The sequence below is a fragment of the Porites lutea genome, chromosome 7 (genome assembly GCF_958299795.1).
Source record: "Porites lutea chromosome 7, jaPorLute2.1, whole genome shotgun sequence".
In the NCBI taxonomy this organism is placed as follows: domain Eukaryota; kingdom Metazoa; phylum Cnidaria; class Anthozoa; order Scleractinia; family Poritidae; genus Porites; species Porites lutea.
In genome coordinates this window covers 23,076,132-23,090,403 of record NC_133207.1, presented here as the reverse complement: position 1 = coordinate 23,090,403, position 14,272 = coordinate 23,076,132, and the positions used below count along the sequence as shown (strand labels likewise).

Below are 14,272 nucleotides of genomic sequence, written 5' to 3'. Positions count from 1 at the left end.
AGAAAAAAGGCTCTCGAAATTTCTAGGTGACCTTTTCAGGGTAAAAATCCGTAAAAAATGGGCAATTATACCATTTTTTAGATGTTCGAAAATCCTAGGAGAGGCAGGCAAGCAAGAAATTTTATAACAAATTTTCCGAAAATTCTAGTTCTCAAATCGTCTTCCGAACAGATATTTTCCCGAAAATTGCCGTTGGGTGCCCCTGACAAATGGTTTGGACGAGTGCGTGGGCCGGCTGCAACGCAGGCTGCTATCCACTGGATAAAGTCACTATCCAGCGGAGAAGTATTTGGGAAACTAATTCCACGATCCAGTGGATAGAGATTTATCCTGTATCGGATAGCGCTATCCACCTTTTGAACAACTGGGGCCAGACCTTAAACCTGACATCTCTACCCTATAATGCACCCAACAACAATTGACAACAACAACTTTGTTAACAGCTATGAAAGTAGAATGGTCGGGAAACCCTTTGTTATAGGTTTTTTGTTAGCTTTTTGGGACCTGACCGTGCACAACGTTCAACGGCAATCCTATCATTTTAAAGTCATTGACCAATAGAAACATTGCATTAATTTATCCAATTGTGTACGGTCAGGGAGCTTCCTTTGATGTTTGCTGGCCAGTTTCCTAACCAGTCTCCTCTACTATGATCAGACCTTAAACCTAACATCTCTACCCTATAATGTACCCAACAACAATCAATGAAATACATAAAACATACAAACTACCTGCATTTAGCAAAAGCTGTTCGAGGCAGGCAGGTAGTGTGGAGATGCTATATACGTGCATGAGCTGATACATTTAAAGACATTTTACAAGGAAAAGCATGTAACAGAAAATAAAAATGCTTGTACGTAACTTGCTGCATGGATAATATTATCCATGGTTGCTGACAATACCGAGTTCGAAAAGTGGATAAAGGGTGCGACGCTATCCACTGGATAAATCTCTAAAGATTTAAAAGTATCACCAATTTGTCTTCAAACACAGCCCACAGCTGTTGTAGCCTTTCTTTTCTAACCACGATATTGGGCAAATTTGTTCTGGGAACGAGGCTAGATATTGGAGAGGATCTCAGTTTCCCATTTCCCTCCAACGTGTTGATTACTCTCTAACTCTGACTTGGGTGTTTTTCAATCTCCATCCCTCGGCACATAAGCGAGTTCACAAGCCCGTCCGGTTTATCCGATCTGTCAAGATGCAGAAGATGGGGCACAATTATGTTGATCCTACTCCATGGCGGGGTGGGGGGGGGGGGGGGGTACTCCTGGGAATTCTTGGTAGGGCCGTGCCTCCCGGTTCTTCAAATCCTGACCCTATTTCAGGCCAAAAAATGTAATTTTCTACACCCGTTTTCAGACCAGACCTTTAAAATCCATACCCATTTTCAACCCTGGCCCTTAGGCAGAAATTATGTTATCATTACTTAGATTAGAGCGCAAACAAAACATTCTTCAAAGCCATTTCGAATTCGCATATTTCTCTTTCTTTATTACTCATTTGGAATTGAAGCTATCAATACGTTCATACACCCCCGTAGTTCCCTCGAAAACCATACCCGATTTCAGACCAAAATGGGCAAAGGGTATACCCGTTTTCATACCAAAACGGCACAAAAACCCAACCCGATTGGGCGGCACTTACCTATATAGCTTATATAAGGGAGTACCCTCCCGGGATACCACTATTTAATCAATATATAAATTGAACAACATCAAGAGCTAAGAAATCAAATAATTATGATCTTTTTCGATCTCTTGGCAACGCTAATCCCTCAGCCATAGTTTGGCTTGCTTAGGTACAAGAACAACCCTTTTTTCTGTATTTTGAATGGCGTGACACTGATAGCCTGTGTACAGACGTCCCCACTCCCTCAGGATTTTTCCTGAGGGAGAGGGGGGGGGGGACGTCTGTACACAGGCTAGACACTGAAAACTGAAAACTGAAACTGAAAACTGAAAACCAGGGTATTCATGCTATCAGGACTGTCAATCACGAACAGGCTCATACAAGAAGACTCCGCCCCGAGGTCCAGCCTCTAACACAACCCTTTTTTATATAAATTATACTATTTTCAACATAGCCTTTTCACAGACCCTCTATTTTCTCTTCAAAGTCCGTCGAGCAGTTTTTAGATGTTCGAATATCCTAAAAGAGGCAGGCAAGCAAGAAAATTTACAACAAATGTTCCGAAAATTCTAGATCTCAAATCGTCTTCCGGACAGATATTTTCCAAAAATTGACGTTGGGTGCCCCTGTTCTTTGGTAAAAACTAAAACCCCTCACCCTGCACGGACGGAGAGGCTACTAAAAAACACCAAGAGGCTCTTGAAAACACCTAACCTGCCACGACTGAGTACAAGATTTCGTGTGGAGTACTTTGATGCTATCGACAGTCGTAAGTTCTACTATTCTGGGTTTTCTCAGAGCGGAGAAGCTTCGCTTGGGAAAATGTCTGCCTTAACCTTTTAACAGTCTCTGGTATAAAAATAGTATTATATTCTCTCAACTATCTTGCTCTAATTTGAAAGAAATTCGACATCGGTAATAGCCTGTTCCAGGCGTTCAGATAGTGGGGAGCGGTGCGAAGTAAAAAGGAGCGCTAAAAAAATAAAAGCGAGGGAGGAGGAGAGGTGCTTTTCATCGTTTTCTTTACTTCGCACCGCTCTCCACTATCTGAACGCTTGGAACAGGCTACATTGGTAATAGATCGATCACCGGAAGTGAGCATTAACTGTAGCTCCACTTCCGGTTTCAACTTTTGAGAACAAAAGAGAAATGCAACAAAAACATTTATATATTTTTTTGTCTGCATAAAAGCATCAGAGCATATCAAGCCTTCTTTCTGCTAAAGTTCATTCATTTTCTTAGCTGAATTTCAGGCAATGTATCTGATCACGTAAATTTCTCAAAATTGTTTCTCTTGCATAACATTGGAAATTTTTCAAATTCAGCTATATTGCTTCAGGGTTATTACTTACATTTCAAGAAGTAAAGGAAGTGTCGCGTTTCTAACAATACGTGTTATGTCTCAGTTCTCAAGATAAAAATAGTAATCAGGCGCTTTAAAAATGGTAATTTTTAGACAATTCCATCACTGTTCCATAAGTTAATATTTGAAGACGAACAAGCTGATAAAAATAATCGTTAGTCAACACGAGAAAGCTATCCCGAGCATGCAGAAATGACCTTATTCAGTTTGATTCAGGTAGGATTACTCAAAATGGAGGTTTATTTGGATAATTTTATTATTTGGACACAACCTTTGTTTGCAGTAATAAGAGTATTTAGCGTGACTTACCAAAAAAAGCCTCGGGTATATTGGCTTTGACATCTATTTACTATCTGTTATATTGCAAATCATGTCAAAAAATGACTTAGATATCTGGCAACGTTTTACGCTGCTCCTGGTCCTCTAGTCCAGTTCCATTCCAGACGTGCTGGCGAAAACTGAAAATAGAAGTGAAAGATCGGAAATTTGTTTTAGTAGGAGGGGGGTCTAATTACTTCACCGCTTGGGAATGCGATGACCTCTCATCCATTTCCTGAATAAACCAAACAATTGGTAACCGTGGCTATTGAAGCAAACAAGACCCCAATATTGCTTTTGTTTGCAGCGAAAAATTGTACGTACATGAAAACAATATTTGAATGCACATTGGTTTCACCTGTCAATCAAAAGCAAACTGTAACGCAAGAGCAGATGCGCATAATCAACACGAAATCATACCACACGGGGGTGGACAGGGGATAAAAAACATAGTTCTAGGAAACGCAAATCACATTACTTTACGAATTTAGTAGTTATCTCAAAAAAGGAAATGAAACGGCCACCGATATTTTTCATGTAATAGATAAACGAGGAAGGAACTAATTTCCGGTCACCATAAAAGTCGGGAGTTAAGAAATGTTACCTTGACGCTACCCCAAAAGGGAGTTTGGTGTCATTTAGTTATTCAGTCATTCATGCTGGCGCGTCAACATGAATTGGATGTTTTGCGAAAGAAACGGACGATTTACTCTTGCTTCGTAGGCTCAAATATTTTTTAAGGAGATCTGAAGGGTTTCTCTTGGATTTTTGATAGGATTTGCTTTCCTGAAGAACAAAGCGATATTTTGATCTCCCAGCTTGTGTGAACATCCAATGCAACGACGAAGCACAAAAACCGGTGGATGACTTTGTCACCGTTATTTTTTCAGTTAATCACTTGCCGTTTTAACGTCAGTTAAAAGTATGGCCTCTGCAGAAGGATTTCTACAAAGTCCACTCGTTGTTTGGGTAAGATTCTCGCTTTGATCGCACTGTGTTCGCAATACGGTTGACCACTGTTTGCAAACACTGTTGATGAACTGGTTGAACGCGCGATCGCGCGGTTGAATTTCACTTATCATTTTTTCATCCCTACAGGCAAATAACACCTTCAAAGCGAGTGCCTTGATCGAGTCCGTGACAGATCTAGCGGATGGGATCTTTTTAAACGAAATCATGATGGATATGTAAGTATTACAACAGCAGTTTGAACTTTTGCGTTTTGCTTCTGTCTCTTTAGCCATTCAGACATAAGAACTTAATTCTTGCCCGCCATAGGAGGTAAATATCAGAGTTTTTTTTCCCACGTGAGATTGTTTTAAAAATACTCCTTGCCTGAATCTCGGGTATTTTTGTGTTTGTTAATGGTTGTTTATTTTCTTTTTCTTTATTTTAATTCATGCTCGCAGCGATCCCACTTACTTCACGTTGACTCGTATCCATCAAAATGTTTATGGCGACGTAAATTTGCGGATGCAGAATTTGGACACGCTGGTCAAACACTTAAAAGGATATTACCAAGTAAGCATTAAGATGAAAACCTAGGAATGAAGTCTTTTGTTATACACCAACGGATTAGAAATACAGGAACGAAGCAACAGCTATTTTTGTATTTTGGAAGCTCCGCAAAAGGCGAAAGTTAGTTACAGATTTGTTGACACAGCAACTTTTGCAAATATCGGAGCGTTTTCTCTCTTTTCGGCGTGTTTCAGAGGTCAAGGGCTGAGGTTCTCAGGGAAGGTTTAAATTTCTGCAGTTTCAACCTTTTCTTACAAAGTTCGCGTCGAAGTAAAAAATTAAGTTATAAACTTATGTGTGTATTAATGCCGGACGGGTTTCAAGTTGAAGATAAAGAGCACCAGTTATATATGTACTGTCATACACATGATCGGGATCGATAGAGTCTTTCTTAGACAAAAACAAAAAGACTCTTTACATTCTATCTTCGTTGCGAGGGCAAGATGAGGTCAGATTGTCTTGGCTTTTTCTTCGTTTGTCACGATGCGAAATTTTTTGTTCGCTTCAATCTTGCGAAACTTCTCGAAAACGTTAACTGTACTGTTGTTGAAAATTACCCCGCTTTAGTTGCTCATGTGCTTATTGAATCTTTTATTCCTTAAAGAAAACAGCAATGGAAACAGTTTATATTTTCATATTCGTGATGCATTGACAGACGAGTAAAGATTAAATGAAAATGGGACGCATTATTCACGTGCCGAGTTGTCGTCGGTGCTCGACCGTGTCAATTTCATTACTTTTAAAACGACAGTCGGAGACATATCATGCTGAAATGCTCTTTTTGTAATTCAACATCTTGTCATAAAAAATTGAAAATCTGATAAAGCACTAGTCACGTATTTTACAAGAACGTGGAAAACACTTTACATGTGTAAATTATAAAAGGTACCTATTATGAACTAAAGAAAACTAGCAAAAATGTTTCTTGCACAGTGTAATTTTCGTATAATATTATATTAGCTTGTTTATGGATTCTTATATGTGACACCAAATCTTAAGTAGCTTTATTATATTAAAAATTATTTGGTGCTCGCTTTGATAAAATCATTTAGAAGAGTCCAATATGCAAATTTCTGTCATAAAATGGCAGATGTCAACAAATATTGACTTAAAATTTAAAGTGGATTTTAGAGTGACTTTATTTATTCTTTGTCTTTGCTACGTTTTTGAAAAACAATTGACAACTGCTGAAATTTTAATGAGCTCAGGTTATAGTAAATTAATGGCCTCTGGCCAACAAGAGAAATGTTTTATTTAATTTCAAAAAGCATGTTAATGACAAATTTCAATTATTATTTATAACGATAATATTCTTATTAATATTGTTATTAGTTTTGTGATGCAAGTTTTGCAAAATTAAGGCAGACAAGCAGTAATTTTTATATGTAAAAAAAATGAATTTGCATATATAGAAATATGCAAAATACAATGTATCTCCCCAAATCAGATAATACCAGGTAGCAGGATTTGTAACTACGGTGGTATGAACTACATGTAATTTTTGCACCACTAAAAGTCCTCAATGTCAATGCCAATTTTATGCCCTTTTGATTCTACTGTAGGTTTTAGATGTGGTCCTGGTCCCAGTTGTTCAAAAGGTGGATAAAGCTATCCACTGGATAGCTCAATTAGTTTCCCTAAAACTTATCCGTTGGATAGTGATTTATCCGGTAGATAGCGCTATCCAGCTTTTGAACAACTGGGGCCTGATAAACCTTTATTCACCTTCTGCAGCATTTATAGCTCAGAACACTTAAAGTAAGGCTAGAGAGGCCGAGTAAATCTGCAAAAGAACTGTTGAATTTTTTTCATGCTTTCACGCAATTAAACCTGCAGTATTAATAGGCAGTGTCAGCTGGCTATTGTGCATGTACAGCTGTATGTTCTCTGTACTCTATACTGTTGAAAAATAAAATCTGAAAGCAGAATATGTAAAAATATTGAATTTGCCTATGTGCTGCTAAATGAATATGTATCTCAACTGCATGAAACAAGGTTACTTTGTTGAAAAATTAATTTAAATATTCACTTCTATGCCTTAAGGAGTCAGAGAAAATTCTGAATCAAATACTGATTTCCCCTGAGAACAGATTTCACATATGACATAAAAAGTTGCTCCATCTCCATCTTTTATTCTCATTGATAAGAAGTATGTTCACAAAATGAATTGATACAGTTCATTAGCCATGAAAACAGATTTATTGTTTGAAACAAAAACAACCATTCTTTCTATTCTTATGGTAATATACTTAATTGCTTGTTGCACTTGTCATTTATTTGCTATAAATATAGTCTCTGTGGGAACGGAGTTTTAGTTTTCCATATCTATTTTATGTGTGCATGAAGTGGAATAATCAATGTAATCCTGGCCTTTTTAAGGTAAAGCCAGCTACACTGTAGATATATCATTCAAGGTGTTTAGCATTCCTTTTAATTGAACTCAACATCAAAACAGTGCACAAATTTAATAAATTATTTGCTCGTATTGTTCACTAAGTAATTCATACTCTTGAGTAATACAAGACTTCTGATTCCTGTTGCAACATATGCATTAATTCCAGCTGTGTTTTTAATGAGTTGCATTAAAGAAAATCCTTTTTGAATGACTTGAATATCTTTCCTGTTTTGAGTCATCTTGTTGCGGTCAATTTGGATGTTTAAAATCAAATGGTAATGATATTGGTATTATAAGTAATATTTTGTGCCCAATTACAAGTCATATGTCCTACGATTATCCAAACAATATAAACAATGGAAGATGCGGGTACATCAAAGCAATACAAAATTATTTAAAATGCATTTAACTATCATTTTAGTCTGACAAAGATCTGAGATATTGTCATGATAAATGTATGAAGAAAAATTGCTATTTTATTCATTGTCTTGTAAAAAGAGGCCAAACTGATCCACGAGTACACATACCTCATTATAACTAAATAGAGCTCCTGAAATCCATGTTTTCAGTTTGGAGTTTTGCAAAAAGGCCAAAATTTTGTGAAAATTTCCCAATGGGAAGGGCCAGGAACAGGGGTTAGGTATTTTCAGTCAACATGAGTTTTAATGGTGAATTTATGTGATCAAATGTCATTGAATGTCATAAATTCCTGAAATCTGCTGTTGACTTGTTAAATTTCCAGCCTCATGCTCTCTGTGCTGCCATTTTTTTGAGGATGGTGCTTAAATGAAATTAATTTTTTCATATGTAAATATTATAGTGTTCTGTATTCCTTTTTCCCTTAATTTTGTTCAAAAAAGATAAAAACATTCATTCTCTTTCATTTTATTGTGTCAATCATCACCTAGAAATGTTAAAATTATACAACGACAATCAAATGTGACGGTACTGCATTTATCCAGGGGCATTGCTTAATGAAAGGGGCTATGTCACGGCAGTCCAGTTCGTTTTATTTAATTTTGCCAATTACTCGCCCTCAATCGCTATGGAACTTAAAGTAAGCAAAGAAATTACATGTAAATGACAAAGTCAGAGATTCGAGACAAACAAATATGTCTCCTGAGCATTATTTTTGAAGTTGCAAACAGCAGAGATGAACTTTGAAAAACCGTTAGGCTGAACAGTTTTCAAAAACCCTAATTTCAATCCGTTTCAATCTGCTTCAGTTTTCCCGTCCGTGGCATCTGTTGTATCTGTTGTGTTATTTTAACCTTCCTTTAATGTTTTAAGCGGTTATTTTTATGTTTCTCTTAGATTTAACGGGCATTTTGTAATACCTAATTTGGCTGAATTTCATGACACAGCTCCTTTAAATTTTTGTCTCGTGTACAGAGCTTACATGTATTTACCTGTAGGGGCAGTGCTTATTCAAGGTCGATAACTCTCTCAAGTAATTAAATTTTGGTATCTGTTTTATTTCCAGGAGAAGCTACAACAGCTTGTAATATTAAGAAGTCCTGATGTTGTAACTATAGCCAGGGAACCTGAAAGTGGTAAGTAAAAAAAAACAGTTTTTTTTTAAATAATGTATTAGTTCTCTTGTGGGTAGCCATGTTGCCCCCTAGCCCCAGTTATTCAAAAGCTGGAAAGCAATATCCATCGGATCAATTTCTATCCAGCAGATAGTGTAATAGGTTTTCATAATCGTCATCCACTGGAAAGTCATTTGTCCAGTGGATAGTGCTATTCATTGTCTGAACAACCAGGACTGAGTTGTTCAAAGCTGGGTTAAGATAACCCCGGGTTAGTGTGAGATTTGAATTCAGATTTGAAAGCTTAGAAAGCATTTCAGTTTTAATTGTTTTTGTCTGCAAGTTGATGATTGAAAGCTCTAAATGTAACAGAGAACATTATCTGAGAAAATGCTTTTGAACACAAGAAAGAGAAACCTGGGTTAAATTTAACCCTGGGTTAAGCGCTAATCGGCCTTCGAACAACCGGGCCCAGGGCAAGAACAACAACTAAGAAATGATGGACCCCACATCTGATGTCTATTGACAGAGGTCTGCATTCAGAAAATTCAGAAACGGGCCCAGCTGGGACACTTACCAGCTATAAAAAAGATACTTCTTAATATTTAACTGAGAATTCTTTTAAAATAATACAGAATTTCACATAAAAAAGGGTGCAGTCTACTTGGCCATTAAACCCCTAAATCTTCCTATGTGACACCTAACGTTTTTGCACAGTACAGGCCTAGAAAATCTGTTAGTCTAGGCTGTGCTTGTATAAATGTTTGATAGCACTTTCCACTGGATAAATCACTATCCACCGGATAAGAGAATTATTAGATTTTTGTCCCGTGGATGGGAGTGTTATCCACCTTTCGAAAATATCTGGGCCCAGGACAAGTAGGTCTTCTGTTTCATGCACATTGCACTGACCTGATAAGCAAGGCCCAGGTCCAGGTTAGTTATTAGGCTGATTTAGCAACAGAACAAGAACGTCAGTTGACAATGGTGTATAAATCAAAGAATCGATCCTTTCTGTGCGCTTTCCTGTCATCAACCGCCACCTGGTTAGCTCAATTGGGAGAGCGCCTGTCTACCGAGCGGGATGCCGTGGGTTCAAACCCCAGCCGGAGCAACACTAAGGGCCAGATATCTAATTGTATGAAGTTTAGCCAGTGTTTATGAAAAAAACGGCATTCTAAGCCATTTTCAATTTGCCCAAAGATTTTATCTGATACTAAACATCATTTATTGTGAACAGTTTTATAAAAGCATGTAGAGAAGACTAGAAAAGCATTTATTTTCTCAAAACAACCCACCAAAGAAGAGATCTGGAGGTTCAAAAATTAGTTAAACCGTGGCTTAAGTTAGACCTTGTTTAAATATTTGGCCCAAAGGGTCTTTAAATATTTAAACTGAGAAGAAAGTGCTGCCTTTGTAATGACATCTTCAAATGGTTAGAATTTCTAATCTTCTTGGATAAGGACGAAAAACCATAGGTTGTGTCTCACAGCACTTTCATTGATTTGTTCTTGTGGGATGTAAAAGAACCTGCGTCACTATTTGAAAAGAGGAGGGGTCGTAGACCCCAGTGGTGTGCAAACCTTTATTGGTTGTGGGATTGGGTAGGGATGGCACCACGCATGGGACCTGAGTCCTGTTTCGTGCACATTCCCTCTGGGCAGGCCTTTGTCCAGAAAAGCTGGTAAATAAAGAAATAAAGAAATGACATTCCGCTTCTGTTGTTAAATCAGCCAAATATCTCTACACTAAACTGAGACAAGAGCTGCTTTAGCTGCTTGTCTAAGGGACAAGCTAAAGTACAAGATTTCTTCTAGCCCTGCAGAAATGTGCATTTCTTTTACCACAGTCAGTGACTCCAATTCAAAGCAATTTATTGATGTCAAGGAGACATGTCTAAGGCTTTTTGTTGTAAATCAACTCAGAGACAACTGATTTTATTCACACTCCTGTGTGATTTTGCAAGTGTATAAATAAGACTCTGGTATTGGTCTCTTGGCAGTTAAAACTACACAATAGGGATCTCCAGCAGAAGAAGAGTATTTGCCATCACTAAGGGTGTATTAATATGATAAAATTACTGTTAATTTTATCGTAACTGTAATAATCATTGTGAAATATGTTTTAACTGAACAGCCATGGGACCCTATCCATCTTCATTAGAATTTTGCTTTACAGAAATGTGTCAGACCAAGGAAGACTTGTTCTCAGTGCGTGTATTATTAACTGGGTGCCCAGTTTGTATATGGTAATATGCTCAAGTGTAGTATTTTTAAATTGACCCATTTAAATGTTACAGATGCAGCTGCAGAAGAGCTTGACAAAATACTACTGTTAATGCTTGGATGTGCCGTGCAGGTTGGTCTAAAATCATGAATTTGCTACTTTATTAATACCACAACAGCAATCCAGGAACTGCTCCCTCACACTTCCATTAAATCAGTCACTTCTGGGAAACTGTGACATTTTCCTTTCACTTTGCTTTGAGTGTTGTTTTTCACTTGCTGAGGAACAAAAGAACCGGAAAACGTTTTTCTCACTCATCTGGTAGTCTGGGAGCTAGTGTGCTGGGGGTCTAGTCACATGGTTGTCATGTACCAGTTTTCTTGTTGCTGTTTGCCATTGCCTGTACCACCTCCTGTCCACCCACCCACCTTTCAAGCTGGCTAGAGTCAGTTGGTATCTCTCTCATTGTTGTGACCCTATTTTGGCCTGGAGGTTTCATTATGGCAGTTAGTTTGTTCAGTGTCAAGTTTGTAAGTTTTGTCATGGTATGCAATCTAGGGAGCTTTTTTCCCTGTTTGTTGCTCTTTTGTTGCCTTTTTCCATGCAACCCTTTAAATTTTCCTGGTATGCCACTTTTCCATAACCCTCAGTTTTATAAAATAGTTTTTTCTTCCTGAATTTGTGAGGCTAGTAACTAAAGGTACCACAATCCATGTGTAAACATACCGTGTTTACTTGAAATATAGATGTAAGCACCATCATTCAGTCTCTGAATAAGTGCTTCAAACCCAATGAAATCAAAATCAAAGGACTTTAATCCTGTTAGTTAAATATAAATAAATTATACTATAAATAACTATAGTTAAAACAATTCTTTGTCGCCTCCAAATTTCAATAAAACACTGCCCTCAATTTAGCAGCACCCTCAAATAAGTGCCACTTACATGTACATGTCAATAAGCACGGTGGTGCTTATTTGAATAAATACTGTTGTGTCAGTTATTTTGATCATTAATGATAGATATTATAAAGCTTACACTTTGGGTTGTGGTTGACAAAACTTTACTTTTTTAGTGTGATAAGAAGGAACACTTCATTGAGAGAATCACACAAATGAATGTAGATGTCCAAAAATCGTTGGTAGAGTACATTCAGCAGATTACCGACAATCCTGACAATGTTGTTGCATTTCGCCCACAAGACCTAGCTGAATGTACTACTGAGTAAGTAAAATTACCAGTTGCTGATTGGGCCAAGTTTGGGTTTCCTGAAATCTTAGATTGGTCGGTTTGGTTTAAATATCCCTATTTTCTGATAGTCAATATAATTTTGCTTATATATTTTAGTAGAAAATTCCAAAACTCTGAGCAAAAATTAAGAAAACGAAACAAATAATATTAATTTGTCCAAATCAGTGGGACTTCATCAGCACTGTAAAGAGTGACAGGTTTCTTGGTAACCGGAAAGTTACAAGTTGTAAATTGCCGGTAGGTGTAGTCCCTGATCGTCCCTATATGCAGGGAGTAATTTACAACTCTCTCTTGAGAATTTGTAACTTGTCGGCTACATAACTTGTTACTTTTACATTGTGACAACGCTTATAAAGTTTGAGTGATTTGGATGAAAAATATTTGTTTCGTTTTCCTAATTTTTGCCCTGAGTTTTGGAATTTTCTATACTAAATGTCTTCGCCAGAGCTGGTGAAAACCTTTTTGGCAACTTGCTTAAGGTGGCTGAACACAGTTTTGCGGGCAGTCAGCGGTAATTCGTGTGACGGCGATTGTTTTAACTTAGACAAACAAACATGGCGGCGAAAAAGTAATGGTAAACAGAAGACGATTTCTCAAAATCTACTCATTAAAATTTTGTGATATTTGGAGGAATTTTTACTTTTTCTGTATTTTAGATAATGGGAACTTTAAAATGGAAGTTGAACAGACGATTTTTGTGACACATTTAATAATTACAGTACAATTATATTATTGATTATCTAAAAACCCCTCTGTTAAAATTTAGTCAAGTAAGTTTCAAATGGTAATGATTAATTATTGTTAGCTATATGTAAGTTTATAGGAAAATCTAATAAGTGAGTTTTTTGTAAACTGAGCAAAAGTGAAATTTTAAGGTTGTATTCAATCGTTTATGTTGCCATGGAAACTACGAAAATGTCAACTTTTACCTGTCAATCAAAATCTTTCATCAGTACATTTTTCACTTGCCAAGTTTCAGCTTGTGAGCTGCAACCCTTCTCTTGCCATGATTTGGCAAATGACATATACTCACAAACTGCCAAAACTGTGTTCAGTCACCTTAAATTATGTTATTTCTGATCATGAATGAGGTAGCCTGGGGAGTAGTTTGCAGGGTTAGGCCTCACCAAGCCGTCCCAAAATAAACTTATTTACCTTTATATTTTGTTTGTTGCTGTTGTGTAGTGGAGTCAAAATGTGTTGATTTAAGTGCGACTAGCCTTGTCATTAGTGGTATATGTAGGAATCTGGGAGTTTGTAGAAGGCATAAGAGTAATGACTGGACCCAAGTGTAGTAAAGGTCCCATCTGTAATAAAATTTGGACCCAAGCGTAATAAAAGTCCCATCCGTAAGAGTCCCATCACTCAGTGGCAATGGACTTATTTTTCAATGGCCAGTGCTGTTTAGCTAATACTTTTCTAGCCAAATTACTACTAGACATAAAATTCAGTTTGACAGTGACGTGAAAGCCATGAACATCACATTAAATCAAAATGGCAGGGGTTGGTTTCTGCAGGTCACCTTTTACCTCTTATTGGTCATAATTTGTTGTTGGTGTATATAATTTACCAGTTTGATTATAAAGGGAACTTTTACAAATACCACTTTTCTTGCACCTAGGTCCAAATTTTATTACAGATGGGATCTTTATTCTAGCTACGTTAATTTAATCTACATGTATTTTCTTCTTTCCAGTCAACTGGTGCTATATACAGAAAACATGTTTTATCACCTGACACAGCTCGTTGAAGACAGAGACAACTGCATTGGGGTAAGTATCCTATACAGTGGAGGTTTGTGATAAAAACAAAATAAGAGGATACAGTCAAATCTCTCCACAATGGCAACCTTGGCCAGGAGGGGAGGGGAGGTAGGGGTTTAATGTGACAATTTTTTTTACAGAGTGCAACATTTTTATTATGCTAAGATCATGCATACAGCTGTACATGCATGCATGCTTGCATCTTGGTTTCCTGATGGATGCATGCATCCATGGGTCTGAGCTTAAGCATTTACTCATCTGCTCCAAAATTTATC

At 37.2% G+C, this 14,272-nt stretch overlaps 1 protein-coding gene across 6 annotated transcripts in view; it reads left to right on the top strand.

Moving 5' to 3' along the window:
- The first annotated feature begins 4,112 nt into the window (after positions 1 to 4,112).
- Positions 4,113 to 14,272, top strand: part of LOC140944048 (uncharacterized) — a 45,042-nt gene continuing 34,882 nt past the window's right edge. For all 6 annotated transcript variants that reach the window (XM_073393156.1, XM_073393158.1, XM_073393157.1 and 3 more), the window contains exons 1-7: positions 4,113 to 4,282; positions 4,412 to 4,500; positions 4,723 to 4,834; positions 8,710 to 8,779; positions 11,058 to 11,116; positions 12,059 to 12,207; positions 13,931 to 14,006. In XM_073393156.1, the coding sequence (XP_073249257.1) occupies positions 4,238 to 4,282; positions 4,412 to 4,500; positions 4,723 to 4,834; positions 8,710 to 8,779; positions 11,058 to 11,116; positions 12,059 to 12,207; positions 13,931 to 14,006 (600 nt within the window). In that variant the 5' untranslated portion in view covers positions 4,113 to 4,237. The remainder of the gene's footprint in view (positions 4,283 to 4,411; positions 4,501 to 4,722; positions 4,835 to 8,709; positions 8,780 to 11,057; positions 11,117 to 12,058; positions 12,208 to 13,930; positions 14,007 to 14,272) is intronic.